This window comes from Bombus flavifrons, chromosome 1 (assembly GCF_040668555.2).
Source record: "Bombus flavifrons isolate JBK064 chromosome 1, iyBomFlav1_principal, whole genome shotgun sequence".
NCBI lineage: Eukaryota > Metazoa > Arthropoda > Insecta > Hymenoptera > Apidae > Bombus > Bombus flavifrons.
This window is the reverse complement of record NC_138442.1, coordinates 13,797,848-13,825,845: the sequence shown is the minus strand read 5'-3', so window position 1 is coordinate 13,825,845 and position 27,998 is coordinate 13,797,848. Positions and strand designations below refer to the sequence as shown.

Genomic DNA, 27,998 nt, shown 5'->3' with positions numbered 1-27,998 from the left:
AGCTCTCTATACTATGTTATTCAAAAGCTCTTGAGAATCATTAATAATGCGACATAGTATATAAATTTCGCTGTCCTCAAGGCTGAGTGTGTTTCTAAGTAAAATGTGTACTAAACAAAATGGAAGGGTATTGTGGCTCACTAAATGTTTCTAGACGTGAATTTCCATTCCTTTTCCCATTTCGCTTAAAAGCAAAGCGCGTTACTGGAAAAGGAAAAAATTAAAAAGTTACAGAAAAGCAAAACTCTGTAGGTATCAAGAAGAAAAGATGTCGCGTTTCTTTATGCGTTTTATTAGTCTTTATTTCCCTGAGGATGTAACAAATAAGCTTTAAGTGAATGCCACTCAAGCTTTGGCACGATTTCAAAGTAACATGTCTTTCATATTTTTACATTAAAGCTGAAGTCTAGTTTTTTCCTTTAAACGATGAAAAAGATTTATATTATAAACCCGCGAAATATGAAATGTTTTCATTGTTGTTTTAACTTTTGTAATTGGTATTTAAACGATAACAAATAGCTCAGGTTATAAATATCGCACTCATTCCACAAACCCGACGGGGGCCTTCGTTTATTTATTCCACACAAATGACGTGATAAGATGTTATTGGGGTAGACCCTATGGCGGGTCAAGAGGGGGTGAGTCTGGAATTTATTCAGATCCTCTCATATTGGTACACGTATGGTAAAAACACAGAATACCTTCATCCTATTGCATGCACACAAATGTCAGCCAAAATGAACGCAAAAAGACTTTTATTTTTGAAAATGCTAAACTGTTTGCAATTATTATTCCAATTACCTATTTATTATTCTGCATTGGGCAGAATATGAATTATGACTCTCCCATTGGGGAATAATTCGATTTAAATCTGCAATCAAAAATATGATATTTATGATTAAATAGTACTGAGAATTCAATTTTAGTAAACGAACGTTTCGCTTTGACTTTATGTTTAACAAAAAACGCTTAACACGATAGGTTATTAGAAAGGCGCATATAAAAAGCATTTTCTCTCCTTCAAAAAATGGAAACGAATTTTACGTAAACCTAAAACGAGAACGAGATTTATAGCGTAGCAGGAAAATTCTTATTTTATGTGTTGCCAAATTCTCTGAAATGCAGGTAAAAAAGCGGGCTCGCTCCGAAACATTCGGGAAGCAAAAGCGCAAACTCCATACTAATTTGTCCTGCACGCGCTTCGTACATTCTCATTCGTAAAATTCATGGAACAATAACTGGTACAATTATTCCGATGAAAAATTTACAGTTAATACGAAGTTTGAATAATGGGCGAAAATTGCATTTACTAATGCGTATTTTAATTAATCATAAAGTTAAATGGGAAGAAGGAAATGGTGTTTAATAAGATAAAACACATTAAATGTAAAATTAAGCATTCTACTTTTATTCTCGTCGTATCCATGTCGCCACTTTTCGCTCGCACTGCTACCAGTACCGCAATTTATACCGCGTTCACACGTCTATGCGATGGAGAACACTATTGTCTACAGTGAGATAACCTTTCTTCGTGAAAACGAATTCTCCTCTACGTCAATGTTCGCGATATAAATTCTACGAAATAGGTTCTGTTGTCTACAGGTGTCCTGATTTATACAGAGCAGCGAAAACCTCGGAACCTTCTCCATCCATTGTAATTGTGGAAGGTACGGGAGCGAAACTCGAAACGTTATGAGCGTTGTCCTATAAATGTTGGATGATCCAGAATATCATTAACCGCTGTTAGTGACTTTAAAAAGGATCACCAGTAGGTATGGACGTTATAATCTATACATCACTAGTAAGCATGAAAATGTTACGACTTGTGCATAAAGCTTTGATGCTCGTCGGCCAATAAAATGTATAATTTGCCACAAAACGCGGGGAGTCGTGAATTCTGAAACGGAAAGAAAGTGTAGGAGGTAAAAGTAGTTTAGGATACGTTCAGACAGAGTAATTCATTTTTTAATTTGTCCAAACTACCGGTTAGAAATGCCGAATGTTAAAATACACAAAATGCTGGAAACCGAGTTGATTAAATATGCATAAGGCGGAATGCAGTTGAGCTTGGCATAAAATGTAAGGAGGCTTGCGAAACGGTCGATCGTTTCCTTCGTCCGCTTGAGCGAAATGCCGACCTTGTCACGGAAACCCATTTTTTAGAGGGCAAATTCACCAAAAATTTCTTGTCATGCAACAAGAAAAGGAAATCACAACTTTATCTCCGCACTAGCGAAACGGTAAGATCATTTATGAAAGTTTATGATTATCGAAGCAAATTTACATCTGTCTTAAAAAGAAATCAAAGTCCATATATCATAAAAATGTCGTTTTTCGCTAAAAACTTTTTATAACAAGTTACACAAAATGTACGTTTTATTTTCGAGTTCCCTTAATATATTACATCTTGTCCGAACAACTATCTTTTTAACCATACGATAGTTTCCATCCATTACACCTCATACACTGAAGTCCCTGATTTAAAATCAATCTCTGTTTACTCTAGCAAGTGATTCGACGAATTCGAATGCTGTTGAAATTCGTATCTCAGGGGTTAACTTTTTCCATTAGCATTCAGAATTTCTATACATATAAATTTCTATGCATGTCCCATGAGAGTATGATCATCCTGCTTTCTACGTGAGTACAACGCTGTGCCTGCTATACGTAATTCTATGTGTGTCAACTAATACGAAGCATATTATTCAGCTGGTGTCAACTAATACGAAGCACGTTATTCAGCTGAAAAAGTACAAACTGACCGATGATGGCGAGTGCGCATGCGCCTGCTGGAGTTTTCGCGCCGCGAACATCGTAAAGGCCGGCAGTGAGAATCGAACTACCACACGTGCCGGTCCTCGGCCTTACGATCGAACAACAATGTTTTGGTGTCGTCGCTCACCTCTTTTGCGTCTTGCTATTTCCGTACAGCATGAGTTATATATATGATCATGTAGCAGACGCCAGTTTACGTGTCACGAAATAATTTTTCTATTGGATGTATGTGTAATGTGCGATCACTCACGCGTTTAAAGCATGGCTATCATGCAATCCTGTTGCTGCTGGCGTTCAGTCAGGAGGGGTAGCTTCGCCTGTGCTATTTATTCCGGAGTAAGTATCGTATTATTATTCCTATCTTATCCTACCCGAAACATTCCCTAGATATCTTTCTTATTGACAAGTTGTCTACATTTTTTCAAGATAATGTTTCTCAAGCAATATGTATTTAGAGGCAAAATATACAATACCATAAACGTGACATATTTTCGTTGAAAACGTAACTACGTTGTCAACTGAGAGAGCAATCGAAATGTAAATATTTGATCGTGAAACAGTAGCATGATAAACGCTGGTACGTACGCGCGATAAAAGTACGTGTTTTATTACCAGTATGTAATACACGGTATTAAAAAAAATGTAAACAAGTAAGTACGATATATTGGCGTGCACAGTGGAAAGAGTAAACGTATTTCGAGGATTTATACTCTTATTGCGGCAATAAAATATTTTTACCTTCATAATAAGGACTCATTACGACAAATGATACATTTACGGTTGCATTAACACACACAGTTGATACAATTTATTGTCTGTTGTTGTAATATACAATTGAAACTCGTCTATCTTTCAAATTTGAAAAATGAGGACTACGAAAAAATATTAATTGCTTGAAATGAAATTCTTAAATGAAAGCATTACATTAAATACAAGTAGCAATTTTTATTTACTTATTTGTTTGTTTCTTCATGTTTTTTCATTTAAACGCAATTTTCTTTAAGTAGTCAAAGTAGTGTATAACAAGGATATACGTTTTCAAAAATTCGTACCCATCAAGCATCATTTCATTAAAAATATGCAGTGGTAGCGGAAAAACATTCAATTACAATCTCAGGAAAAGGAACCCAGCTTCCTTTCAAAGGAAATAAATAGGTAAAAGTCCAAAGTTTTCTACCGTATGCAAAGGGAAAATTAAATATAATTAAACGAGGAATTATTGTAGTCATGTTCTAATGTATTTAGGCTAAAATGTAAAAGCTTTGCCCTATGTAGTAGTAACAAGAAATTTATTAAGCCGTACCAAGCTGCTGCATTAATTGAAAGAAAATGTATAAATGCGCAATGGTAAAACGAGCAAGATTTGTTCTTTGCAACTTTCCTAGTGTTTTCCGCTCTAATAATATACATATATTTTAATCAACAAAAAATTAAAGAAGAGGAAGAAAAATGTTAATAACCAGGACATTTTTGATTCGTTTTATTTTTACTGTCATAAATATAGTACCTTAAAGCAGAAAAATATATGCATTCGTTAGAATTAATGTATTTTATTGCTTGGACGAATCGTAAATAATTGTAAACAAGTGTACTGTAATAAAGTGTATTGCATGCTTGTAAGCACTTACGCAGAAGATCGTAAAAAGTAGACAGACGCCTATTTCTGTTATTGCCTAAACGTTACATGCTCTAGTCACGAATCATCCTCGAAAAAATCAAATATAGAAACACTATCGAACATTTTTCATTCTTACGAAATACATTTAAAACCGTGACCAGTTAATTACCAATCGCATTGAAATTCTTTAATTAGGTTCGTAAAATTTACAATTGAAATGTTTCAACTCTGTGGAAATAATTAAAAGATTAAAGGTTCTTTCACAGTCTGCAAAACATGACAGAAAATCAATAACGTTCAACGCGAATTTGTCTTGAACCAAAATTTTGGAAATTCATTCACTGTAGTTTACGGGCGCGAAGCGTGATTCGAAAGATTGAATTTTGGAAAACTAGGTAAATTATTCGTTGAATTTTCTCGATTGAATATGAATTTTCAATCTTTGTGCAAATAGTGAAAAATTTAATTAATTTTGAGTAATAAAAAATTATAATAATTATTTATTCGAAATTAATTTGCAAACGTTTCGTAGCAGTATACATTACTTTTAATACCTATCTGAAACATTATCAGTTTAACGCTGACAATGAGTACACAATTTATAACAGGTAAACTTATATATCACATTGTGTACAAAATTAATAGTTCACCATTCTACTACACTGACTCGTCTAAGCTTGCAAGGCTCGTGTTCGACGTAGAGTTCACGATAAAAAGCTTTGACATGCATTCAGATTTTACTAACTTCATTTAGATAGACAATGCATCGAGGAACATACCTCCATGATTTCCCCTTATTAAACTCATAAATATCACCGAAATGTCAATAACAATACATCTTTTCAGAATTCGCAACTTTATTTCGAAGAAGATAACTTTATAAATTTTATTTTTTACAAACAACACACGAACACCGAACTCGGTGTTTCGGTATACCTAATTATAGCTTCGAATAGATATAAATATAGTTTCCATCGATCGGATTAAATTAAAGGTATCCTATATCGGGAAGTTTCTCACACATACGACACGCGTAACTCGGCAACAGAATTAATTGCTTCGAGTGGCTTGAAATAGAATTAACTTCTTGAAATTTCGAACCCATATGTTCCTGTCGGGCTAGTTTTAACACCTTCGACATCATGTATTTGCGATATTGCCTTCTACGTAGGATAACTTCAAATATGTACATTTATCGTCAAACTTTCCGATAAAAAAAATATATGTGTATACGTACCTATATCTGATAAAAATGAATATAATAAATTTATATTTCCCGGGCTACATTTACATTGACCCGTGCAACATAGGAGAATCATACCAGCTACTATTCATTTTCTATTGTGTCGTGATAGGAAATATAGAGGTCGATGTATTCTTAATCACGACATCAAGTAGCGAGGTCGCATACCGAATCGATTTAAATTAAGACATGCGGCGAATAAGTTTAATTGCAAATTTTTCGTTCCTCTGGAAGAGGATGAAAATTCAGTTGCCCTAGTTCGCTGATCAAATTTCGATAGAACCTACGTGGAAAAGTAAACGAAAGATAAATGCTGAATACACACGACTACAATAGAAAAATATTATGGCTTTTCGTGTGATTGTACAAAGTTTTAAAAACACCCAATTAGCAACACATTCCCTGAAGAGAAGATATGTTAAAATATAAAAAAAAAATTAAAAGATTTCAAAGGAGAATTAGTACTTTTATCTAAACGTACGATAATTCCCGGAATAACGAACGAATTAAACTCACGCGACGACCTCGTCGATTTTAAAATGAAATGGAAGATATCGAGTAACGAAATTTAATTTAGACTGGAATTACGGGAAGGGGGTGGAACAGCTGTATCGGCAATATTTGATGCCTCATAAAGACGTGACCAAATCGACTGGATTGCAGCGGAATACCAGGAAAAAGAAGCTCCTTTGGACCTTTATTACTTGACATTTTTTTGTTACGGGGTTGAAGTTTCGAATGAGAAGGAGAAGGAGAGAAAAAGGGAGATAAGAATTAAAAAAGTTTTGATGAAGGAACCTGATGTCCGACGTTGCGTGGATCAGGTTGCAAAGTGCAATTTATTTCAGTTAAGTCAAACTTGTGAGATACACTAACTTCGAATACATTAAGTAATTATGACGTGACACTACGCATAATATTTGTTATTTTCTTGACCAATTCGTACAAACTTATGAAAAGAAAGATGAAATATTTTTGAGGGAAGAAGGAACTTCTCCACAAATTATAAACGCCAAGCAATAAATGTACCTACCTAAGTAAATTAAAATTTGCTTTCGAGCTTCCTTTCACTCTGCTGGTCAAGAATGAAAATTTCTTGAATTAAGAGTTTTTGCAAGAGTTCGTAATAGAATAATTAACTCAAACCGAAGAGCTTCACTTTTAATGAAACATGTACCGTGTCTAGAAAGTTATCTAACTTGATCCAGAATAACTACGGGTAACATTCCATTATAACTTCGATCCACCCCAGACGTTTCTACGTATCATTGTCGAAAATGTCTTCACAAAGATGTAAATTTATCTACTCTGATATTTTTACATGTACTAATCCATTTCTATGAAACGTTTTTGGAACAACAAGAATCACGCGTTATACAAGCGTTAATACCCACCTCAAATACTATTCGAGAGATTTTCTATTATTATTCTAGAGAATTTCATACTGCACGAAGCGTGATCCGACTAGGAGTAAAAGGGATTTTAAGCATAATCTTGAACAAAAAAATTCGCAAATTTCTCTGTGGTGTTCAATTATTAACGAACAACAAAAGGCTTTTGCATTCGTGATACTTATGGATATTTTAAAAGGCATATAGAGAGTTTAATGTCTGTTTAATTATAAATTGTATCGAGCCTGGGGATTAAAGTATAATCCAAAGTAACGTGCAAAAGGGATTAAAGTATCGAGTAATCAGACGCTTCAACGTATAAACGGCACGATTTAATTGAAACACGGCAAATCGCATGGTCGTTTTAATTCGTACAACAACCGCGAGATCTGACACTTTCCCTGATTGGTAATTTAATATTGTTGCGTTTGTAGAGTGATTAAAGTTATGTTAAATTACTTAAGATCGGAATTTAATAGAATCGGAGGCGAGAAATACGAAATTTAGATGATCAGGTATTTTGATTACACGAAGCATTATCAAAAAAACATCCTTTTACTGGTACAAATTAATTTTCTATTCAAAGATAGATTATTGTGATAAATTTGAATTGTATCATTTCTAATAATAATATTTCTATCAAAAATAGACGAAGACAATTTTCTCAGAAGAAATATCAACTGCGGAAAGAAAAGAATTCCACCTATCTTCGAGAGAAGCTGTTCCTGCATTTGCGTCATAGCGCAAAATCTCTATTTCCCTATCTCTCGATAGCGTTTAACGAAAAGGAAACAAAAATGTTAGGAGAAAATAGAGTAGGATAAAAAAGCAGACTAATATTTCCAGAAAAACAACACGATGTTCTTAAGTTCCGAATTTTAGAAGCAAGTTATTGCATGTGTGTAGAAAATAGAGGGAATAAAAAGTTCGAACTCTCACGGATACCATTTATATTCGACATCCATTATTGTTATGCTTGTATCGTTATAGAAATTCTCTATCAAGTTCCTTTAGCTAAAAAGTCATATCGGTGGGTCCTAGTAGAAAAGCCAACAATTCACCTCTCGTCCTTTCAAATGGGCTATCAGCTCCTCGTAGATCGTCTTTTTTACACCAGCTTCGCTCCCTATTTCCTTTCGAATGACGGGTATAGCTCCAGTTTCGATGGCTTATTGAATTCGATGGGAGGAACGCGGTTCCATGGATATTGCTTTGATTACAGTTTATTTCGCGATACAAGGAAATATCGTAGAACAGCGTTTCCAGTTGTGTTTTTAATAACACGGAGTAAAATAGAAATAAAAATATCTTTGATGAATTGTCGAAAACATTTATGTATCAAGTTCTATGTTTTTCGCAGGATATAACATCGGATACAATAGAACAAATATTCTACGCATTCTTGCCCCAATCGATTATTTGTTACGCTACCAAAACGTCAGTACCGTTTTATATTTCTTGTTTCATTTTGACATGAAAATTTTTTGTATGCCCGATTTGTATCGATCGAAACCTGAAAAATGCAAATACCGTCATACGGGATACGAGGATGGAAATTCATCTCTGCATCAGGGTACGAATAAATGACGTTTCATATGTTTAGCTTTAATGGTGAAATACTGAAAGGGTGCTTTTATCTTTAGTACCATGAATGATAATCTCCTTTCCATTTGCTATCACATACAGAAAGGGGGCAGAAGGTCTTACTAGACTTCGTTGGTTTATCCTTCATTAATTCTGGACCATAGAGTTCGCCCGTTAGTTGATGATGTTTAGTTGCCATTTTATATTATCATCCGCTTATAGTTGAATTAAGCCGAACGTGTTTTGAACGTACCAGAATAAGCGACTCTGTCCGTGTCATTGAAAGCGATCCTTTATGTCACGAACTACACCAAGTTTTACGTAAGCTCGTAACACGTGTTTTCATTAAACATGGAATTCTACGAGGCGCTTAAAATATATCGCAATATTCTTATGTAATTTTACATGCAGCTGGCATATTTTTAACAAAAGTAAACCACGTGTATAAGGTAAAATTTCTAGAAATTACTATTTCTAAATTAAGACAGAACCTACGTACAGTTAAGTTGTCGAAATGTGAAGCACGCAACTGTACAAGATCAAAGAAACGCGACTGAACGCTTTCTTTGCACGTTTTTAGACGTTCGCAAACTTGACAACACGTTGGAAGCGTAAAAAATGACAAGATTGGTCCAAGGACGGCGAAACTACCCAACAAGAGACAATGAGAGGGGGAAAGCAATTTCAATAACCTCTGTCACGTTGGATCGATCGTTCGTCCAGAACAGAGAACAGAGAAGAGTGACGCGACGCACCCCTCAAGAAGCACGCCTTTTACCACTTACTCATCCTTTTCAGCTGGTTCGTGCCTGTGTACCACGCGTATATACGCGTACCAACGCAAGATTCATAACGCGCGTCAAATCGACCAACGAATGATAAATGTTGACAAATGCGCGAAATACCGAAGTACATTTAGTAAAGTCGTGCTTTTTAAATGAAAGCGACTTTTCTTCCCTCGAGAGCGTAGATATCGAACAAAAGTCATTGGGAATGTTGATCGATGGCTACATTTTTTATCGTGCCCTAAAGACATTGGATTGCGGCGAAACTTTGTTTACCTGTTGTTTTAATACAACTATAGCGAACACATCGATTTAACGAGATGAAGTAATGTTTGTATTCTTACTTTCTAAGAGAATTACGTAAGTTCTATCAAAGAACGTGTAAGTTGCGTGCTTATGAGCACGGATTTATGAAATGGACTAATTAAGGCTGAAAATGAGTTTCGAGGTCTGAGATGATTAAACTACAAAATGTAAAAGGGGACTTAGAGCCGTGTTCTATAACTTATGTTCGTGTTATTAATGTACGAAATATACGAAATATGTGAGATAAATCAGGCACAATATGGGGACGTAAGATCTTGGGATCATAAAGTTATAAATATTTTGTTCTGTATTATGAAGTGGATACTCGAGAGGGATGCAATCTGAAGAGTTGAAGATTCCAATTTCAAAACAATACCCTGTTTCCATGGAGGAGGTTCGAGCATAAAAAGTAAAGGAACAAAAGTGGATCAATCGACAAGGATCCGATTGCAATCCGACTGAAGTGGATGGAGCAGAAAGAAAGGCAATCCTCGAACAAAACTTACCCCTTTTCGTGGAAAAAATTTCAAATTCAATTTTCAATCAAAACGTAATTAGAGATAGATAATTTTTGAAAAGTTAATGCCAATTGAACGCACCTAATGACGTTTTACGTACCTTTACACGTTACACAGAATTTTCAACGGATTTAGACTAATTAATTAATGAAGTCAAAGATAAACCACGATTCGATATTTGGCCAGAGACAGAACACGATACCGAACTTTTACTTTGAACGAGTAGGAACTCAAACGAACTAATTCTCGATAGTAAAATAGTAACAGTTTCAAGCACGAGGCGAGTGGAAGTTAAAATGGCATCGTATAATTACTTAATGCTGGATAAAAAGAAGATTAAATACTTGATACCGATATTGCTACATTAAGTACACAATATCTATTTCATTTCCGATATTCAATTAGCGCTTCGGTATTCCTGAGGAGCTCGATCCCCAAGTTGTTTCAACCAATGTACCTTTCTCGGTAAACTCGTAATCAGAATAATTCATGACGAATGGTTCGGCCGTTATTTGTTCTGTTTCAGATTTACTTTACCGTATTGGCGCTAACCACGGGTAAAGTGCTCCAGGGGGAGAGTCAATATCTGCGGGGGAATCGTTCGTTACCCGAATCCACCAGCTTCCTAGAACCAGACACCATATCTCCTAGTGAGTATTTGGCTGTAACAACAATGCTCACGGTGGATGCACCGGGAGAAAATTCTCCAATTCTATTCCCGTAATATAAGTCACTAAGCGGTACAACCGAATTCATCACGCGTAATTGCCTGAAATTATTCTCGAGTTGCAAATTGAAAACAACGAGATCTCACGTTTAACATGATTCTATTCCTTCAGCGACAGTGCGGTTTAACGTGACGCTGCTTATATGCTCGTGTTGCGGTGTGATTTGCAGTATCCTGCTGCTCTATGGCCTCTGTAAGGTAAGATGCTCCAAACATAACGCTTTAACACAATCCCATCGCGTTTTGTGCCACAACATATTGTATGTGTTGTACGTATTGTAACATATTGTAACGTAAATATGCATTTTTACTTTGAATGAAAACTTTTGTCGAGCTCTCGTTCATTGAAAGATTTGCAGTTAAATTGTAGACAGATGAATTTAGAACGACAGTTGTAAAGCCCTCGTCGTTTAGATTTCTTTACGACAGATATTGTCTGAAATTTCCCGATGCACGTCGCGTTCTTTTGAATCAGAGAAGTTCAAAGTTCCTTGTCGGTTTAAATTCGCGGTAAAGCTTAAGTAGAAGTTCGGATTAAAGTCCCGGATGATGTCATTTGCAAAGCACATTTCAAACAGGAAGATTAAGAGTGAAAAATTTATTTCAAAGTAACATATGAACCGTAAAAAAGATCGTACATTCGTTTTAATTAACTTTTATAAGAAAATAGAAAATAAAAATATATTTCTGGATATTTGATTTAGAACATATTTAATAACAAACTTACATATTAATACTAAACCTCAATGTAGCATTTTACTTCAAATGGAGGAAATTCATATTGAAATATCGACGAGTTTCTTGGGTGGTCACTGGTTGAGGCAAATTAGCATCGCTAGCGGCAGTGGTGTATAGGCCATATAGTCGTACAACATTTCGAACATATGTACGCACGTACATGTATTGGTACCTATAGAGAACCCTGCTTTATCAAAGAAGCTCGATGAATACTGTTTCGTACAATTTGAAAATTCCATCGTCCCAAACTTAGACTTGAAATGGAATATAATATCAATTTATTATAATCTCTTAAATATATAATTAATTAGTAAGTTATTCAAAAAAGATTACCAAACAATAAGTAAATACTTTTTTTTCATTTATATCATTCTTACAAAATCGATTATTCTTAGATACAAATGACTCTGTTTAATTAAATTTCTAGAATCTACCAGTTTCGTGTTTCTCCAGTATTTCATCCGCCTAATTTTACACTGGAAAGATGTATTTTGCACGCACACCAGCATTAAGCCGTAGTATTCATTCCCGTGGCACGTGATTCTTGCGCGAAATGGAAGTTGTTAGCAGGGATAAGATTAACTCCGCATTCAAAAATGTAGAATTGCGCGCGATCCCTCGATCGTTATGTCTAACATCAAAAGAGGATACTGCGATAACGTAAGTGGGAAGGAATCACGGAAATAAAAACGCGACTAAGGGAAAAGTGCGGGATCTCCGATCCTCTTGTATCAGATTTAGTCGCAGATGGAGAAACGCGGGTAGTTGGAAATTGTTTTTCCTAAAATCGATTATAAGAAAGAAAGGGGGAGCCGGGGATTGAATTTAAAGCAGCACCTGTGGAAATAAATCTGAATAATTTTCGATAAATTGAAATTACTTTCGGCACGAACGCTTTACTTCTGTCATCCACTATAAGGTGACGCATTCTGATTTTTAAATTACAAAAACCTCGGAAACTAACTTTCGAATTAATTTCAAATTAATTTCACACTATAAATTACACAAATGAGTTTATTAACCAAAGAATTCGTTTCTACATAATCTTCCATTTTCTTTTTTTTACTCTTTAAGAAAATGGAAGTCACAGTGCACTCAGTGTGTAGCTGGGATTTTGTCCTTCAATCGTCTTATCGTCCTCGTATCGATCTTGCTATTAGTTCATCTCAAATGATAGACAAACCCGACCTTCAGGGCAGAGCGATGCAATTTTTATCATCATCTTGGAGAAAGTAGAAACACGAATCTCCTGATACGGAAGGATCAAGGCAAATCGGAAATGAAGTTTCAGCTTGTCGAATCGAGAAAGATATCGTTTTCAGAATATCTCTCGGTGCCGAAATCCTTTTCTATTTCGTCCCTGCATTTTACACACATTTGTACACGGTTCTTTTTGTACTCGTATTTAATTTAGGAAGCGACAAATACTAAAAGCAATAATAAGAACAACATATTTTTAAGATTATGGTTATAATTTACGCATTGTCGCCTAAAAAATGATAGAAACGTGTCATTTATGAGAAAGAAATACAAAGGACAAGGGTAATTAAAGTGTATAGTTATTTCAAAGCATTCGTTATAACAACCCTTGAAATCAGGAAGGGGAAAGACAGAGGAGAGATACTTGACGTAGTATCTAGTCAACGAGGGTACAGAAAATTTACGAGCGAGATAAGACAACATCCCCGGGCTAACATCAACCAACCGCGAAATTCCTTCCGCAGTTTTGCCCCGCAATTGAATTTTCGTTACCTATCTTTCAAAACAAGACGTCATACAAAATCGAACGTTTCTTCGTTAAATATTCATAGAAATAATTCGATGAAACATCCTTAACATCTTTCACTGATCGTTCACAACGGACAAATAGCTCCCTACGTACCTCTTGAACTAATACCTTAATAATTGATTAGATAAGAAACGTCGTATCATAGGTAATAAGTACAATTCAACAAGCTCGTTTTGCACGTAATGACCTCTTCATAGATTATCGCAGAAACAAGATCAAATTACTTATACTTTTAAAGCTTTTTTAAATCTTTTTTTTTACACAAAGTAAGATACCATATTTAATTACACTTTCATGCTGAAAAATGGACGTCATTAACGCCTCACAAACTTTGCGGTCTTTGAAAAACTTTTACCAAGCTTGTGAACTATCTATGCCTCGGGGATTCTGTCGAAGAAAATATAAGTAGAGAAAAAGCAGGTTACTTTACTTGTACTTTCGAAGGATTTCACGCAGCTCGATTACTTTGTTGCCACATCACCGCGCATGAAACTTAGAAACCAATCCGTGGTGAACATTAGCAAGGGATTTACAGAGCAGCGATGAAACGCTTCTGTTAACCCCGGAGAGAAACTAACTTTTCAAAGTGGATTCCGTCGAATCCGTGATACGTTAACGCAATTAAGCTCGGCGAGTTAATCTCGATGTTGCCTCGATGGCGCATCCATCAGTCGTCAGAATCGTACACGTTCACCAAGTGAATGCTCCTTCGAACATGGAAAAACGTCCGTAAACCCGAGTAGAAATATCAATTTTCGTCACGACGCTGATTTATCGACACTTTTCGCATGCAATCGACACGACTATCACTCACGTTGCGAACAGTTCTCTTACGTAAAACACAAGCGCAACGTGATCGGTTCGAAGTGCCCCCTCGTTCGTGTCTACACGTCCATCGAGCACAACAATAAAGAGAGGAAAAAGATTCGTCTCCTTGGTAGTATTTCCTTTTACAAGCAATATTTATTGTTCTTCTCTATCATCAATAGAAACTCGCTTTATTTGAATTACGGTGAACTTAAAAAATATAAATGAAATCTACATCTTGTTTTTATTGAAACATTTCTTATCTTTTATTTTTTCTTCCTTTCTCTCTCTCTTTCTATGTAATAAATTCAACTTATCTTACTTGGTAGTTTAAAGATCCTGTAATATTTTTGAAGTTCGATACGTCTTACAAACAATTCTCTGCAATCATTAAGCTAAATGCATGACAGTTAAAAATAACATCTGGAAATTTGAAACATGCTTTTTTAATTCTACCTATTTAGAAATTGAATCTAGAGAAAATAAATTATATTTATATTGCTAAACAAGATTCAATATTGTCTCTGTATACGAAAAAAGAAGTAAATGAATTTAACAGATACCTTATATGGTTCCTATTCGTCGCTTAATTTTCTAATTACTTGGCTGTAATTGAGATATTTATTAAAAAGAGGCTGTTGTTTGCCTTATCGATGCCGAGAAAAATTGTTAATAGATCCAAATTTGCGATTCTGGATACTAAAATTCACAGAGTCGACTTGACATTTCTTCTTCGTATCGATCTGCACGTCCATTAATCATTCTATGGCAAAACTACCGCGTTTATTTCGTGATAGTAACCGGCGATGAATAACCATGGCCACATTTCGCCAAGATCTCGAATTCAGGGTTTCACGGTTTCACCCTCTTCGCTCCGCTATTTGTCATCCGGCATCCATCATTTTTAACACGTTACGTATCACGATATTTTAGTTGGAATTTCCAAACAAGTGTGTGTCACGTATGAGATACTCACAATCTATCGTGTTCTCTAAAAACACATATTCTATGAAAACATTAATATTTTTGTTTTTTTTTTTTTTTCGAGGTCTATCGAAACAACACACTTTTAGAATTTTTTATATTTTAACGTCCTCGCAATGGGTAACCCAGTTTTTAGATATAGAATATTCTGAAACAAATTATAGTACGTTCGTTCGTTCTTGTGTGTACGCATGCTACGAAAACAATGATACGAGCTGACGTGTGTTCTACAACAAAAACTCACATGAGAATGCACAGTTTTAATTATAAACCACCGTACTCAAAATATATGTTGTATATAGATATACAAATCAGTTTTTTTCGCACAAGATATTCGCAGGCTTAAATATGCTGGCAAACGTAACGAAACTTCAAACGAGGTTTAGTCTGTTTGAATCGCATTTCAAAGCAGCCTGGTTTCGGGAATACAGTTGAAGACGGAAAATTGTTTCTCTGTGAGCTTACATAAGCATAGTGCTGTCTCACGTGCCGCATTTTTACGGGAGTTTATAAAAGGAGCCACAAAAGTAGCTCGTTTGGCTTCCAAAACGATACTCAATGTTTCTCAATACTCGAACCTTCTTTGCAAGTGATTGTTTCGTCTAGTACTTATCAACATTTAAGATCTCCTTTGTCTTCGTACGAAATATCAAATTACATTTAATGACAAATCAGACGACAGCATTGCAGCATAATAAATCGAGGAATAGAATGAATTTTCACTTTCCGCTAAAAATTAACCAAAAGATCTAATATTATGAATTTCTATAGCATGATGTAACCATGCGTCAAAGGATTAATAACGAAGCATAAGAAAATTTATTTAATTTCAGAAAGCTTCGTTCTAAAATATACATCGATTATTTTGTAAAATGAGGAGAAATGACTTAGATAATAGTCGTTTGAAGGCTTTGCAATGGAGTTAAGTCCATAAGCGTAACAGCGGTAAATTATTACGACCTTGTGCATAATTGCACCGTTTCTTTAGTCTAACGTAACAACTCGCGACTCTAAGAAAAGACGACACAATTGTCTTCCTACTCCATGGAAGAGAAACTTTCCACCCTTTTCCGTCGAGAGCTCGTCTAAACTCTTAACCCTCTGAGTAGACTTTACTTCGACAGTGTTCCTCGTTTTACCTTGGCGAGATGCAACGAGTCGGATCGAATGTTTCCAGAGGACGCCAGATAAACAAGGGGGAAAAAAGATATTAAAGTTAAAGAGGGACTATGAAACTACTCCCTCGAAACCAGCCTTCTTCTTTTCCATTCATCTGTGTTCACTTTTGATCGACATCTTTTAGGATCAACGTGTCTTTCTCATACCCTGGATCATCGTCATCGTCACGATTTGTTTTATCGATGTGGGACATTCCCTGTACCTGTTCATCGCTGCGGTAAGTACAATTTTCTTTGGATATACTAAGAAAATAACTTTAGATGATTTTATATCAGAATAAAATATGTATAAAAAATATCGGAATTTCTAAAAATACTCGATATATTACGTACATTTACAAAATAAATCGCCTGAAAAAACTCATTACGTGTTTCACATAAAACAAATGGATCTAGCAGTGAAAGTCGTGACGAAATTTCTATAATATTTTCGTTTGGTCCATCTACGATATTTTTTCCTCTTTTCGTGAGAACAAACCATATGATTTCTGGTTTTCGTGGAAAGAGAATACGCCTGTGATAATTGCGGGCTTGCGTCAGTCGGTGAGAACATCTATCCAAAAGAATAATACGTCGATGTTTCTTTCGCCGAACAAAATACAAACCACGGGAGGTCTCTCGTGGCAGCACGATTGGGAATAAAAACTAAAAATGTAATTTCAAAAGAGATCATATTTCGAAGGCACGGGTAAGCATTCTCGCGCTTCGCTAACCCGCAATTTGCCGATGCGATTCTTCGCAGAAGCTTTCGATTACGAATTCTTCGACCCAGTTTCGGAAGCTTCATTTTTAGGTTCACGCTTTTAAGTTACGACCTCTGGGTAATGAGACCTTCTCCAAACATTGGAACGTTGAATATGAAAAAAGCGCTCTTTCATTCGGAGAAAGAAGGTTCGTTCTATCCAGTCGCTTCATTGGAACAAGAAATTTTGGACCGAATCCAAGCGAACTCGCATTACATCATAGAATCTCGACTCTGGCATGTTTTTTAACAACCAAGTACTTTCGAAGAATCGGTTCAACTACTCTCTAATCTGTCCCCAACAAGTCCGATATCCGAATCGATCGATAAAATCATGGTCCGTACGTCTCTGGGAAACTTTGTTCGTTTTTTACCCAAAGTTCTTTACTCGCCCATAAGAAACTTTCGCCTATTTTTAAAATTGTATCCCTCGACAGCTTACAACTTTTATACAGCGAGTTTCGAACGGGCACACAAGTGAAGACATTTAATGCCATTCGTGGATTATATCGAGCACTTCCTCATACGGCACACAGCCACGCAATTACCGTTGTCCGGCGCTTTTTGTCTCGAAGAATTCGTAGTATGACATAAGAAAGGAACATGAACTGTTTACCGGGCAGCAATCCAAACTCTCCTTCAGACTTTTCTCCTTTACTCTTCCTCTGTCGCTCTTTCGTCGTTTCATGGGCACGTTTCCCACAGCTGCGACGTTTTTCTCCGCAGTCGGTGCTAAAGGGGTTAGACTGTCGTTCAACCGTGTGATTCGAGAGCGTCGAGTGCTTTTGTCTCGTGATTTTCATGTATTTCAGGCACCAACTTATTGTGCATTCGCGCTTCTGTCCCATTTTTATGTCTTTAAAGAGAAAACCTACTTTGCGTCTTCTGGTTCGTAACGCTGTAACGTACGACAAATAACTTACGTATGCATTCGTACGTTTAAAAGCTTTCAAGATACTTCCTCGGGAAATGCAGATGTTCTGGATCAACGAGTTTGAAAGGTTACAACACATTTAAAAGAACAAGGCTATTTAAAACTTGTTTAGTCGTGGTATTTCAACGTTAGTAGCGAAACTAATTATTCTGTATGTTTGTAGTGTGTTAAAGAACTCGAACGAATTTATTTTAAATTCACGAATGCAAAATGTTTTGACGTCGTTAAAGAGTCTATCTATTCAACAGTCGTGCTGTCATGATATTTTGATACTTATACGTAAATAGCCAACGTGTTTTGTATTTATATATCCACTCCACAGTAATACTGATCTAGATTCATGAAATCAAAACATTTGGGCGTTTTTAATGAATCGGATGTGCCGTCTTTGCACAGGTGAATCTTTTTACATATAGTTCTGGTAATTTGATAATTTTAACGCACCAATTATTTTTTTCTTTTTTATTTTGAAAGCTCATTTGAGATAAATTGACCCAACCGAAATATCATGGTGATTATCTAAGATATGCACTGAAACACTAGCATGAAACTACTAATAAACTATATATGAAACACTTTCGACATGGGGATACGAGAGATTTCGAAGTACTTCGACCGCGCAATTAATGCGTCGAAAAGTTTTGTTGATTTAATCATCGAGACTGGAATTTTGTTGAACGAAAACGACGCTTCACGAGTTTGAGCAGACAAGTTCTAAAAGTGCCAAATGCTGATTAAAATGTCAATCGAGATGACTGTTTATCGTGATCTTTGGAAACTGAAGCCGACCCTTCGCAAATTACGTTAGTTGAAAGTAATTAATTTAGCGAATCGAATTTTACCGTTTAGGATAGAAAAACGTTCACAAATAGAATTTCGATCATAATTGAATTTTCACGAAGTTAATATCAGGCATACTGTGGTATCGTAATTGCGTTAACCACGGTATCTTATCTTATCTACTTAATTGAGATTTCTGTAGCCACCTGTGTGTGATGAAGATCAATTCTTGGTTAAATCGTATTATATCACTTCGTGTATACAATGGAATGTGATAACATCATTGACCTATTCAAATCGGATCAATAAGCAACAGCCGAATAATAGGTATAATTCCTTTCGTGACCAAGTTAATAGACACAGAAGTTGACGTCGAAATAATGACAAATACCAAGATAAACAAAATTCTAAGAACAAGTAAGTTAAAAAGTACCTACTGTTATTGCGGAGAGATCTCAATTTTTCAGTGAAATGGTTCTCATATGTCACTCTGTTTGAAAGGGGAAATACAAAAATGGTAGAACAGTGAAGCAAAATATATGCTAAAAGCACACGAATTACAAATGCATGAAAATGTGCGAAACGGATAAATATGCAACGATATAAACGAGAATATAAGAGTATAGTCATGTAAACGATAATACACAGGGGAAAATGCACGTGACTGGAGTCGCATGCCAAGTGTATTCCGTGCACCAGGAGGCCAGATGCAAAAGTTCATTCTGAAATAATAGCGCATCTGACGGTATTGCACGCCGCGCCGGTACGCGCAATCTTCATTAACGTTCTTACAGTTTGCGCGTCGAGCTTTTTTCTCGTAAAGCAAAAACAAAGGCGACAAAGTATTCTTCATTCTTTCCCTCTTTCTTCCTTTCATGTACGAATATCAAATTATCATATCATTATTAAGTCAAGAAGTCGGGCATTTTTTTACTCGTAAACGCGTTCCCCGTTTTAATGGCCTTTTCCCTATCGGAAACGGTAACGAGAACCGGTAACATCGATGCTAGATATCGCTCGTAATTACACGAACTACTATGAACTGATGCACTCGTCCTCTAAGTTAACGATACATTTCGTGGCTCTGTTACGATACAGCTACATAAAACAAGGCGAAATCTGTTCGCGAAGTTTCTTTGGTAATCAAAGATTGTCAATTAGAACGTGTACATTTTTCTGTTAAAATGTATACATTTTTTATTTTCTTGATATGTGGAATCGGTTAATGATAAATAATCTAACATATAATCGAACAATATTACGAGTTTAATATAATTACAATCGGATTATCACTAATTAAACAGTAATTATCTAATTAAACAAATAACCATACCAGAAACTCAAATATTCGGACATTAGCGTTTAAAAAGGTCGTAACTGAGTAGCGTTGTCTAACGCAAAACGTTTTCATTCTACCTTCTTCGAAAACACGTGTCGATTTTGTTCCTTTTTTATTGTATTGCTTTTGCACCGATACAATTTATCCGAGTGCAATAAAATTTCCAGTGAACTATCAAGGATCGACAGAGATATTTCCGATTTTCTTCGCATCATGACCGATTTGCGGAATTTGTGAGCGAATTTCGTCATGAAATGGTTCAGATTACATTCCCCGATTGTTTCAATAAACGATTCGAATCGAAATTGATCAATGTTATATTCAGCGGTGCTGTTGTCCTATTCATATTGAAGAAAAATCAAGTCTTATTTGTTTTATAGTACCTATAACGTCAGAATTTTAAAATATGTCTTTTCTACATAATATAATTCCTTGTTAAAAAGTCAGACAGCACAGCATGCAAACAACGTTCAATGTAAATTTACTCCTCATGAAAGGCTTTTGTATTAACTACCACGTACTCGCCGCAGGGAATCGAATAGCATTTTACAGCCGGTCTACGCTCAATACATAAACTCGATGCGAATAATAGCAAACATCAACCTTTTACTGCCTCCCTGTAATCGATTTCAGGAATTGCAACGATTCCTCAATTGTTCGACAAAATCTGTGTTATTACAGTGCATTCTTTAGGGTAACTATAAAGATAAACGGGAACTACGATGATGGTTAGGAAGAATTGTAGAAGAAAAAATAATATACTGTAAAGTGTTATATTACATTAATTATATTACATTCACAAGATGTTCGTCGAATCGAGTAATTTAATTTTATCCCGATCTTGTTTCAGTCCACTTTTGACCCGACGAAAGTGATGTTATACACATTGAACTTCTTTCTTCTCTGCCTGAACGTGAGTATACATACATTTCAGGAATCAATTTGTATAAAAAATAATCACATTCCAGAGATATTCCAATTTTTTCTTTAATTAAAATCATTCGTCTATAAAACATCTATGCTTTTAATTAATTCCTAAAATACGCTTTCTTCCATATAATGCAACTTTATTGAAGCATAACAGCATAATGTACCATCGATACGCCTCACTTGCATCGACTTTTGTTTTTCGTTCCTGACCTTGATTTTTATTTTCAATTATAAAACATAGGTAGAAAAAATGTGTTACGTTATCAGATGACCAGGCGCCGGCTTATGGGCTATATCCCACGTATCCTTTACTTCAGATATATTCCGTGTTGTGCGTGATCTCCCAGTATCAAGAATATATGGCCGGTCGAGGCACCGTCGCGGATGACTACGAATACAGGGTCAGTATTCTGAGAGTCTCTCAACGGAAAGAGGAACGGAATAAGGGACGAAAAGTTAAGTGTACTAACTGTATTGTCGAATAGTTAGCGTATTGTTGTCGACGAAACTAATCGTGAAAATTATGGATAGGTTCGAGAGTAACGTCTGATAAAACATTGAAGTTTATTATTTAGTCAACATATGATATATGAATTTCATATACGAACCCCAAGACAATTTTTTCTTGTCCCGAGAAATCGGGTACTATTATTAAACTATATTATTAGATTGCGGTGATAAATATATTTCAGAACGACATTTAAATAACGATTGTCTGTCCACAAAATTATTGTTCCCATTATGTTTGTAGTGAAAGTTATAAAGAACAACGAGCAAGAACTTCTTCGAAGGAAATCCAATTATGTCTCACCATTCCGGAAATTCTGCTATTCTAAAAAAATTAGTACTCCAAGGCTGTGAAAAGGTCTCGAAAGCATCGATATCGGACAATCTTATTATCCAAATAGAAACTTTCTTGTTGCTTAATCTAAATTCTTATCCATCATCGTCGTTTCCTTTTTCATGCTATTCACATGGTTTCTTCAAATGCTTACGCATTCCACTAATTCACAATAAAGTCGTACACGGTAAAAATAAAAGGAAAGAACCATAATGTATAATGCGAAAAAAAAGAAGATTATTGCGAAATATTTTATAGCATGACGTATCATTAACACAGATAAGTCGCACGATCAATATTTTATTACTCCATAGAAGAACGATAATAGTACGCAACAATCCGAAGCAATCATAAACAATTACGCTTGATATTAAATAATTAAAGACTGTGAGCAGTATCGCATATTGGCTTCTTCGAATTAAAATTATTTATCACGATGATATGAAGAGGTACTTATATGCAATATATCACACATCGAAGCAAAGAGGCTAACCTGATGGTATCTTCCGACATTGATTAATGTAGATTGTGTTACTGATGACGTTATACGTGCACGTCGGTGTACAGATCGAGCTCGTATTATTAGCTCTCTTCGAACAGTGTTTGACGTCGCGACATCCCTCGTAGCGAAGGTTGCTCGAATAAGCGTCATTCAGAATGACTGACATCCGGAAAATTCAGGGTAGCACCAATCTCGTCTCTGATATACGTTCGTCCACTCGACAATATACTATGTAATAAAACGTTTCCTTAAAAATATCCCAATACGAATCGCGGCAATCAAGATTAATTCAAACATCATAAAACAAAAAGTTCGTTCGCAACCTTCGTACTAGCACGAACCAGATTATCTCGGACGATCTTCAATTTCGATTAAACTCCTCTCGCGCCAGCTCTCGTACACGAAACTCAGTTATCTTGCACTCGCGCTGGAGTTTCAAAGAAAAACTGAAAAAACTCCGTTTACTCGTTATCTTTCGAAAAGAAGTCGATTGCATCGAAATTCAATTATAAAATGGGTCTTATGAAGTGACCTTTGAAGGTTCCAGCAGTGAGGTATGCCATTCAGCCACCGACTACGACTGCAACGTCTTGTTTGAGTTCTCGAAGGGCGCCGACCAACAATGAAACCAAAGCGACTGCAACACCGACGCAGAGTCCTACGACCGGTCAGAACACTCTCTCCTTGGAAAAAAGTCCTGTCACGGGACGACCATCCAGGAAACACGTCCAGTTCCCTGACACGGCGCCCGACAGCCAGAATGGAAAATCCGGTAAGTGCACGCCCGCTTTCTACATGCATATGCACACCTCCATTCCATTCTGCATTTCTATTCTGTATTCAAAGAAACAGATTAACTTAACTTCGTTCTTTTCTGAAATTAAATCATGTAAAATTTAACAACGCAAACTAGAATGCTAGAATAAGATTTCAGTGACATTTACAAGCCTGATAGATGAGACAAATTAACTTCAGAAGCACGCAATATGAAATTTCCAATTTATTGTATTATCAAACGTTCAAACGGATAATTATATCGTCGACCTAGTTTATAGCTTTGCTCCATCTTAAATTGATCGTAGAGAAGAGCGGTTGTTTCAGTTGAAGGCTAGGACACACAGAGTTTGAGTTGTTACTTACGAAGTGTAGTGGTGAAGAGTAGTGGTGAATAAATTATAGGGATCACTTGTACGTGCGAGTTAACATTGATGGAATTCACTTTGTCGCTTATTCAAACAAGATTCTAGGAAAATATGTTTTTGATCTTTTTCATTAATTAGATTCGTCTGTATGTAACACGTGCTTCTATGCTTTCTCTTTATGTCGCAACTATCACTTACCTTGATCTGTGCTTTCCTGTCGCCATGCTAAACGAATCAACGACAATTTCGAAACATCACATTCTTACTATGCATGTATGTCTACGTATATATGTTTCAGAAGTTCCAATCACGATGTTGGTACTTCAAATGGAAGCAAAGAACGAACACGCGACATCGTCGACCTCGTTGAAGCTCGAGGAAGCCACGATCGATCAGGTTCTTCTGTCTCAGAAAAATAGCTATAGTCAGCACACCTGAAGTTTAGACTCTGCCTGTACCATCGACGTAAGAGATAACAACAAAATTTTCTTGCCATTTACTGCCGGTTCTCTTAGCTCTCTGAGAAATTCATGCGGCTTACGAATGGTTTCACACCACCAATGAATAATTTATCCTCGTAAAAGACGTCCTCGAGTACAAGCTAAGCTGTGAGACAAGAAACCGACGGTTGAACACCATCGCTATGCTAGTTCACTCAACGCGATGGTCTATTCTTTATATCAGCATTTTGATCGATTGCCACCTCTGCTCTGTCGGTTATTTTCAACTGATAGTACCCGCATATCTGACTCTTTGGTTTTCTTACGACATATTTACTAAATTTGCGATAGTATTACATTTCGTGCTATATTATCGTTAGAAGTCAATTAAAATTGTCACAAGAGAAGCGTCATCTCGCGAAATATACTCTACTGTCATTCGAAGAAATTTAAGACGTTCGCGCAAAATTAATGTCTTAATTTCATTTATTGCGCTAGGTACGACATACGCGCTAGGTTCTTTGGGTTATCACGGAAGCCGTAAAGTGTACAGGTGCAGAATCAGAGGCGATCGAGTTGAATGTAAGGACAAACGTTTGCGCAACTGTCGATCAATATTGACGCCATTCTGTGATGATTCTGTTGTCACGATAACGAACTTTGATCTTCCAATTGAAGATTAGCGCTTCAAACAATACTCCAACTACTTCAGAAATCGATCAGCTTAATCCAATGTCCGATACTGTTTCGAAATGAACGAACATCCCTGTGTCTTTAACAGAATGTACATTAAACGCGAGTAAAATTGTGCAATCAAGCTGACCAATCGTATTTTTGTATTATACATTTTTAGAAAAATTTGTATTTTCGGGCGGAAAGAGAACATTCTTTCTTTTTTACAATGCAATTTTTGGAAAATTATTTATTTCGTATCGATTCGACTACACCCTTGTCGAGTTACAATGCTTGTTCCCTAGTTTCTATTACGGATTACGCTGCTCGAAATTCACCCGCTGCGAAGTAAAGTATGTACGATTCCAAATATCGATATGAACTCGGCGATTTCCAGACTGTTCGTATCCTTAAATGTACATATTACTGTAAATTACAATATGTGTCGCAGTACCTGTTTACATAGGTTCCAAAATGGACTTTTAAGAGGTTGTTCTAACATTTTCAATAAATAATTTATGTGGTTTTTTAATAGATGCTATTTTTATTTTTCGACAACGACATCTTCTCATAATTAATCGTGTACTTTCAATCTTCTTGACTCATTACACCTTTCAACCAAAATAATGGCCTGATTAATCACTTTTTCATTCCCTCGATAAAATTCTTCCTAATTTGCAATAACGATTCTCTTTTCGTTTCCGGAAAGTAAAACACTAGAAAGAAGATACTGAACGTGTTCAGACAGGAAATAAACCAAAAGACAAGGGAATATGCGTTGTGTTCGAACATGATCTCACTCCAGACACGCAACGCGATAAACGACCATACGAAATTTATGCAGAAACAAAAACTGATACACGTTGCTTTCGCATAGATTGGAAATATTTCGTTTACAACAACGAAAGGTACACTGGCCAATCCTAAAGAGGAGCTTATCGTGTAAAATAATACTGCTACGAAGGACAACAGCCGAAGATTCGTGGTATCTACGGCGTTCTCTTGCATGCAGAAGTAGACAGCCAAAAGGAAACTGCAACTAGAAACGCCTATGGTGGATATAACCATTAGAGGTCTTCTTCCTAAACGATCCACCAAGCTAATGCACATAAGATACGAGATCAGATACACCGTTGCTAAGACGATGCTGGTGTAGACCCCCTGCAGTTGAACGTCGTGGATCTTCTCGAAGATCGTTTGGGCGTAACTGATAAGAATAATCGAACTTGAGAACGCTTGCACCGTCATTACACCTGCGCCGATTAAGATCGCAGCTTTTCCTCCTAAAAAGTTGAATACTTAATACGTTGTAAGCTATGAAATTGGCGACAAGGTTCGTTTTATGTTCGATACTACGGAAATTTATAAATTTTTTAATTTTACAAGGATTTTTTCGAAGATTTTATTTACCTGACTCAGAAATTAAGTGTAAGATAGAAGACAATATCCCATTGCATCGAGGATTGGATTCGACTGCTCTAATGATAGAATCCATTTCCTCGGTAACGTCACCCGAACCGCGCAAGAATATCAAAGAATCCATGGCAGCTGCGAATTTTTTTCGGCGCAGCAAGTAATAAGGAGTTTCAGGGCACCAAATGAATATCAGGAATTGCAGCATTGCCAATGATATTGCCACGTAAGAATATTGGTGCACGGTGCTAAATGAGCCGATTACACAGCCCAAAAGATTACTGCAATAATGCATTAATATAAAGCAACTGCACAAGGCACCGCGAATGTGCGCAGGAGAGGTCTCTGTCACGAACATTGAGCCACTCGTGAAAATTATGCCACTGACAATCCCGCCTATGAAACTGGCCACGTACAGATTCTAAAAATAGGAAAAATCACGTTTGAAAAATATCACAAGTTCATTATGCTTTTAAAATGTGTTACAAAAATTCTAGAGTGATTATTTGATAAATAAACATTCTGAAAGTTCAGATTTCATATTTACCAGAATCGATGGATTCCATATTCTTAATAACCAACTTAGGCAAGTTGGAATAATAGTAAGCAATATCGAAATTTTTCTGCCTAGAAAGTCAACTATGAATATCGAAAGAAAGCAACCGAACGCTGTTCCAAGTTTTAATGAAGATACTATCCAGGAGGCTTCGTCGATAGCGATTTTGAAAGGAAAGTCATCGACTGAGGATTTTGTTATCATTGGTGACGTCCATTCCAAAAACAGGCCCGCATTTAATTGGGCCAAACACACTGTCTTAATGCAACAATTATCGATATCATAATTTGTAAATTAATAATTCACTTATATACAAAATAGATAATACTATTTATAGAATTTCCCTTACCTACGAAAGTTATCAAATAAAGTCTTGCATTCGACATGTTCGCAACTGCCACGTGATACACTGTTCGAATATTTTCACTAGGAAAATTTAGGTTTCACGACGGATATACCTAATTACATCGATAAGAGTTTTCAATTAGTCTTTCCTTCGTAACTATTTCGAAGGTGAACAAACCGCGATAACGACTGTTCCAGCAAGGTGTTTTAATTATCATGATTCCACGTAAGCGTGCTTCGAAAGCAACTACAATAGATGGAAATGTGTGCATAAAATAAGTGATGTTTATTTTACGAGATATATTAGATACGTAAATAACATTCGTGGGGAAATTCTAAACAGTTTCCATTTCATATCTATAGTATAATCATCTTTTACATGCACAAGCAATAACCAGCATATGTACCGGTATGTATTCGCAATCTACAACACAGATAACGAAATTAACTACCTGAATGTTAATTAATGTGCGGCACGGGTAACCAAACGTTGAACATTAATCTCATTACATTTATTTAGTTTATTGTTAATTTTTTCATGGAGTTTTATAAAACAACGTATGTATCTTCCTGCATTACTTGGTGTTCCTCTTTTTGTGAATAAACAGAAAGCTCTGTCAAAATAGACATTTGTTATCAAGCAGAAAATTACTTCCATGCATGTATATAATAACTACGATGTTTATCAATATATAAAGTAATTTATTTATAAATAATCAAATATTTTCATGAAATCACGGTGTAACAGTTGGTTGTAGATTACATAATTACACGTGAGATACGTATTACGTCTGACCATTGTCCGAGATCACTGTCAGTAGTAATGGCTTATATACGCTAAGCCTCAGTAGTAACAAGCTGTATGGATCAGACTGCAATTTATGCAATCTAATAACCTAACTAGGTTGCAAGATGTACG

At 36.0% G+C, this 27,998-nt stretch overlaps 2 protein-coding genes and 1 long non-coding RNA gene across 8 annotated transcripts; 1 reads left to right on the top strand and 2 right to left on the bottom strand.

Moving 5' to 3' along the window:
- Positions 1-280: 280 nt before the first annotated feature.
- Positions 281-3,112, bottom strand: LOC138189912 (uncharacterized). Of its 2 annotated transcripts, none has more exons than XR_011176153.1 (3): positions 3,026-3,112; positions 802-871; positions 281-708 (listed from the first exon to the last, which is right to left on the bottom strand). It is a non-coding gene; the product is annotated as an uncharacterized LOC138189912 (long non-coding RNA). The 2 variants fall into 2 exon arrangements; XR_011176155.1 differs by having other exon boundaries at positions 2,903-3,044.
- LOC138189881 (uncharacterized) lies at positions 2,968-25,287 on the top strand. 4 transcript variants are annotated; one of them, XM_069132166.1, is made up of 8 exons: positions 2,968-3,111; positions 10,747-10,870; positions 11,060-11,145; positions 16,569-16,661; positions 21,089-21,151; positions 21,486-21,569; positions 23,052-23,283; positions 23,952-25,287. In XM_069132166.1, the coding sequence occupies exons 1-8, from the start codon at positions 3,037-3,039 to the stop codon at positions 24,089-24,091; spliced, it is 897 nt and encodes a 298-aa protein (XP_068988267.1). In that variant the 5' UTR covers positions 2,968-3,036; the 3' UTR covers positions 24,092-25,287. The 4 variants fall into 4 exon arrangements, with proteins under 4 accessions (XP_068988267.1, XP_068988257.1, XP_068988276.1 ...); XM_069132156.1 differs by having other exon boundaries at positions 21,486-21,623; XM_069132175.1 differs by lacking the exon at positions 16,569-16,661 and having other exon boundaries at positions 21,486-21,623.
- Positions 25,001-27,979, bottom strand: LOC138189866 (facilitated trehalose transporter Tret1-like). 2 transcript variants are annotated; one of them, XM_069132130.1, is made up of 4 exons: positions 27,084-27,979; positions 26,726-26,992; positions 26,176-26,599; positions 25,001-26,048 (listed from the first exon to the last, which is right to left on the bottom strand). In XM_069132130.1, exons 2-4 carry the CDS (start codon positions 26,936-26,938, stop codon positions 25,405-25,407), a joined length of 1,281 nt encoding a protein of 426 aa, XP_068988231.1. In that variant the 5' UTR covers positions 26,939-26,992; positions 27,084-27,979; the 3' UTR covers positions 25,001-25,404. The 2 variants fall into 2 exon arrangements, with proteins under 2 accessions (XP_068988231.1, XP_068988222.1); XM_069132121.1 differs by having other exon boundaries at positions 26,726-26,988.
- Positions 27,980-27,998: the final 19 nt, after the last annotated feature.

Bases quoted from the DNA above. Each gene is read 5' to 3' on its own strand.
- LOC138189881 (XM_069132156.1), top strand. From the start codon at position 3,037: ATGGCTATCATGCAATCCTGTTGCTGCTGGCGTTCAGTCAGGAGGGGT. The intron at 3,112-10,746 runs GTAAGTATCGTA...GTTCTGTTTCAG, and splicing joins CCTGTGCTATTTATTCCGGA to ATTTACTTTACCGTATTGGC. The intron at 16,662-21,088 runs GTAAGTACAATT...ATCTTGTTTCAG, and splicing joins TGTACCTGTTCATCGCTGCG to TCCACTTTTGACCCGACGAA.
- LOC138189866 (XM_069132121.1), bottom strand. From the start codon at position 27,120: ATGTCGAATGCAAGACTTTATTTGATAACTTTCGTAG. The intron at 26,989-27,083 runs GTAAGGGAAATT...GCATTAAGACAG, and splicing joins TTATTTGATAACTTTCGTAG to TGTGTTTGGCCCAATTAAAT. The intron at 26,600-26,725 runs GTAAATATGAAA...TCCTATTTTTAG, and splicing joins TATGGAATCCATCGATTCTG to AATCTGTACGTGGCCAGTTT.